General features: G+C 37.7%; 1 protein-coding gene across 1 annotated transcript; it reads right to left on the bottom strand.

Moving 5' to 3' along the window:
• Window positions 1-231: 231 nt before the first annotated feature.
• On the bottom strand, window positions 232-2,910 carry LOC113284193 (serine/threonine-protein kinase STY8-like). Its single transcript, XM_026533608.1, has 2 exons — window positions 1,047-2,910; window positions 232-721 (listed from the first exon to the last, which is right to left on the bottom strand). The coding sequence occupies exons 1-2, from the start codon at window positions 2,520-2,522 to the stop codon at window positions 431-433; spliced, it is 1,767 nt and encodes a 588-aa protein (XP_026389393.1). The 5' UTR covers window positions 2,523-2,910; the 3' UTR covers window positions 232-430.
• Window positions 2,911-4,074: the final 1,164 nt, after the last annotated feature.

Raw genomic sequence — 4,074 nt, forward strand, 5'->3', positions numbered from 1 at the left:
TATCTCTATACGTGCACCACATAATTTGAGACCAACAAAGAGGACCATACAAAGTATCAAAATCTCCACAAGGAAAGAGAGGCCTTGCACAATGGGTGACGAAAAATGAACACGTGGATGATAGCTTCACCCGGGTTTTTATTCCGGTGAGTATGAGAGGTTGCTGATCTCTTTTCAAATTTTTCAAGAAACCAACACCAAAAGCTTTATGAACCTACTTAATATTTTGCGTGAAGAAAAAGCAAGAGCGAATTTATTTCTTGATTTTCTGCATACAAAATGCTTTTTCCAATCTACATTTTTGGACATGCAATGCCAGAACCTACAAAAGGCATAGGGAAAAAAGAAAAGACACGATCCATTTTATCTTACTGAAACAGTATTTGCTAAATTTACCTAATATGGAGAAGCTTTAATGCTCTACCCCTTTTTATCTACTCTTGTTGTTGGGTTTTAGCAATATAGCCAGTATTTCAGAGAACTGAGGTCGTTTTGCAGGACAATTGTTCCAGCATTTTGTCATCAAAGACTGCAATGTTTGCGGGCAATCCGTCGGGATTTCCGGTCTTAAACCACATGCTGCAATTCCCACTGCCGCCTGAACTGGCGAAAAAGAGGAATATGCTGCTTCCCCAGTAACCATCTCCCATACTACCATTCCGAAACTATACACATTGCTCATCCATGTTTCTGTTACGCTCTCTGGATCACCTGCAATAATCTGTTCCAAGATAGAACAAAAAAAAAGTTTAAGCAGCAATAAGATGAGGTAAACATTCTTAATCTTGATTAGAAACAGAAGACAGCATAATACAAAGTCATAAAGGGTGAACGCAATGGGATCCACCATTCTAAAGGAACTAGCACTAGCGCAACCAAAAACATCAATGGAGAAGACATCTTAAGCATATGTGCTTGCATAAAGGCAAACAATACTAAGCACATTATGAAGCAAATTCAGGCATGTCTTACCAAAATAGTTAAATTACACGCTAACGCTGCAAAGACACTAATAGGGGGATACTAAAAAGTGAGGGGAAACAAACCTCGGGAGCTAACCACCGGTAACCGTCCGTTTCGTATTCCATCACTTCCCCCATGCTCTGGCAGACTGTGACAATACCCATATCCCCTAAACAAGCATTTCCCTGTCGATCCAGAAGTATCCTGTTCGCGTTCAAATCTCTATAAGCGACACCGTGATCATTCATAAATTTAACCCCTTCCGCAACATCCGTCGAAATCCTTACAATCTCTCGAGCCAGAAGCTTCTTCCCCTTGAGGATTAAATCATGAAGTGACCCTCCCTCCATCAATTTGAACACCACACACAACCCATGATTCTCGTCAATGCAAACTCCATGAAACTGCAGAACACACTTGTGCCCACATCTCATCAACTCCAACAAGTCTCGCCGAATCTCAAACTGATACGCATTTCCCCTTTCGCACCCTCTAATCTTCTCGATCGCAACCAGCCATCCATTATAAACACCCTTGAATGAATTAGGACCAACCTGGTCAGTGAACTCCACACATTCCGAACTCAAAAGCCATGAACTAATCTCATCTCCCCCTGACTGAATCGTCTGCCATTCATCAACTGAAACCACAAAGGAAGAACTTGGCAATGGGCAATCCAACTGAACATTCCGCATCGAATTCGGACTATCAATCTCATCATAATTCTGTTCTTCATTTCCGATTTCTCGAACCCCATTATTCTCTTCTTGGCAACCACACAAACCAAATGGAAGCTTAATACTACTAGTCCCTTTGGGTTTCTTCAATACAGCCGATTTCAACACCGAGTCGATTCGAGTCTTGAACAATTTCTCCTGCCCCGATTGAACTTGAACCACAACAACCCCTAAAGTAAAACACTTCTTCTCAAAAATCTGAATCTTTTTACAACAAATTGATGAATTATCAAGTACCCCAGACATTGTAGACCAAGAAATTGAAGAATTACAAACAAAAGTAAGCTTAAAAACAGATTCTTGCTGCACCTCATTATTATCACCACCACCACATACCTCTTGAATCAAAATTGCTGGATTCTCATCAACTGTAGCTTGTTCAATCATCTTCATATGGAGAAACACATCTTTCATATCAAACCCAGCTTGAATATAACTCAATGGCAAAGAATCAAAATGTTTTCTGATATTTGAGATGAGCTTTTCAGGAAGTTGACTACCTGGATATAACTGTGTCAAGTGTTTCACAACACTACCCCAAACAATCTTTCTGCTACTTGTTTCCATTGATTCTGCTGGAGAATCAAGATTCAATGCGTTCTTGATGTTGTTAAGCTTTGTAGCTACATTTCTACTCAGTTTCTGAAACTTCTTTTGCATGAGCGAATAAGATGGTGATAATAACGATGATGAATCTTTAGTTACATCTTGTTCTTGTGATTCTGATTCTGATCTGTTCTGGGTTTTCATCAAAACTTGCTCTACCATATCTTCATCTGTACTTGCTCTACTCCCAGACCAACACTCTAATGCTGCAGCCATATTCCAAGAATTAACAAACAAACCCACTTCACCAAACCAAGCAAGAACTGAAAATGGGTTCTGTAAGAATGAAATGAACTAGTTATGAAGAATGGAGAAGATGATGCTAGTTTGATGATGATTCATGATTCTTGGTGTGTCCAAATGACAGAGAGGTGATGTTTCTTGATGGTATAATATTGCTGGTGTTTTGGGAGACTGAGTTGATTATATATATAAAAATGGAAATGGAGATGTCTGTTTGATGTTGTTAGTGATGATGATGATGATTGATTATTAGAGCCTCTGTACGATGAATAGGATTTCTTTTCTTTTTCTTGATGGACGTAATTTTACAGTTTTTTCTTGAATTGTGAGTTTATGGTTTGAATTAAAAATATATTCTTTGATGCAGAGGAATGAATTTAATTAATAATATGGTTGATGGGTCAAACAAAACGGGATTTGAAGAGATTTTTGGTGTTTGGAAGGTGGGAAACCATGTGATGTGACCAGTAGGAGGAGGAGGAGGAGATAACTAAATTATTTACTTTTGTTTAATCCAAACTTTTCTTGCACCACCGTCTAGATTCTCGCCTGCCTGTCCTATGCATTTTTGGCAAGGTCTCCGGTAATTAAGACAAAGATTCTTCGTTGTAGTTGCTTCAAATGAGATTTTTCGAGACAACCATCCAATGGGAAATTCTATGGTTATATTGCGCTCTATTTTTTTATTCGAGGATAAAAGAACTTGTGCTGACAAGTTTAAAACTCCGATCACTAATATCAAGCCTCGTCCTCCTAGATACTATAAAATCTTTCATTTTTCATCTTTGACCGGTGTATACGAGTCTTTCATAGATTAATATACCCTAAAATGATTAAATTGTTGGATGTACGAACTTTTTTTTGTATGGTTCTAACTTTTTTGTAGGCATGAAATCTGCGGATGGGTGGTTTGTCTAGCACCAGAAGCCTGAGGTCGTGTTGTTAGGATATCCTTGCAATGTCGAATGGTGGTAATCTTTAATTGCCGGTCTTTTTTCTGGATCTTAAGCTTCTAACTCCTCTTGATCCTTTCCGGAGTTTGTCAATAATCGTCAATAGTCAAAACTTTATGATGATAAGATTGGTGGACATGTGGAATCTTTAGCACCATTATTGAAGGACACGACAAATTATTCTGATAAATCTAGGTATTCTTTCATTTTCGTTAAGGGAGCAAGATATATTATTAAATGTAGATATCGTATTATATAGTCTTGGGCCTAAAAAATTGGGTAGAGTAGACCATACTAATATCACGTGCTTGCACATGTAAAATTTTGTATTTTTGTCATTTGGTAAATTTTTGTATGCATGTTATTGTCTATGCCTATGCATGGTGTGCTTGGATTCTAAATTTGTCAACCCATTATTATTGGGACGTCACATTCCATTAGAGGGACTTCACCTAATAGGACAAAAAAAAGGTTATCTAGAAATAATATCAAAAACTCCTTATCTCAAATAATTTTGTAATGACCGAAAATCTTTTAGTTAATTTTAATTTAATTAATTTCTACGGTTGGAA

This window comes from Papaver somniferum, chromosome 5 (assembly GCF_003573695.1).
Source record: "Papaver somniferum cultivar HN1 chromosome 5, ASM357369v1, whole genome shotgun sequence".
Classification (NCBI taxonomy): Eukaryota; Viridiplantae; Streptophyta; class Magnoliopsida; order Ranunculales; family Papaveraceae; genus Papaver; species Papaver somniferum.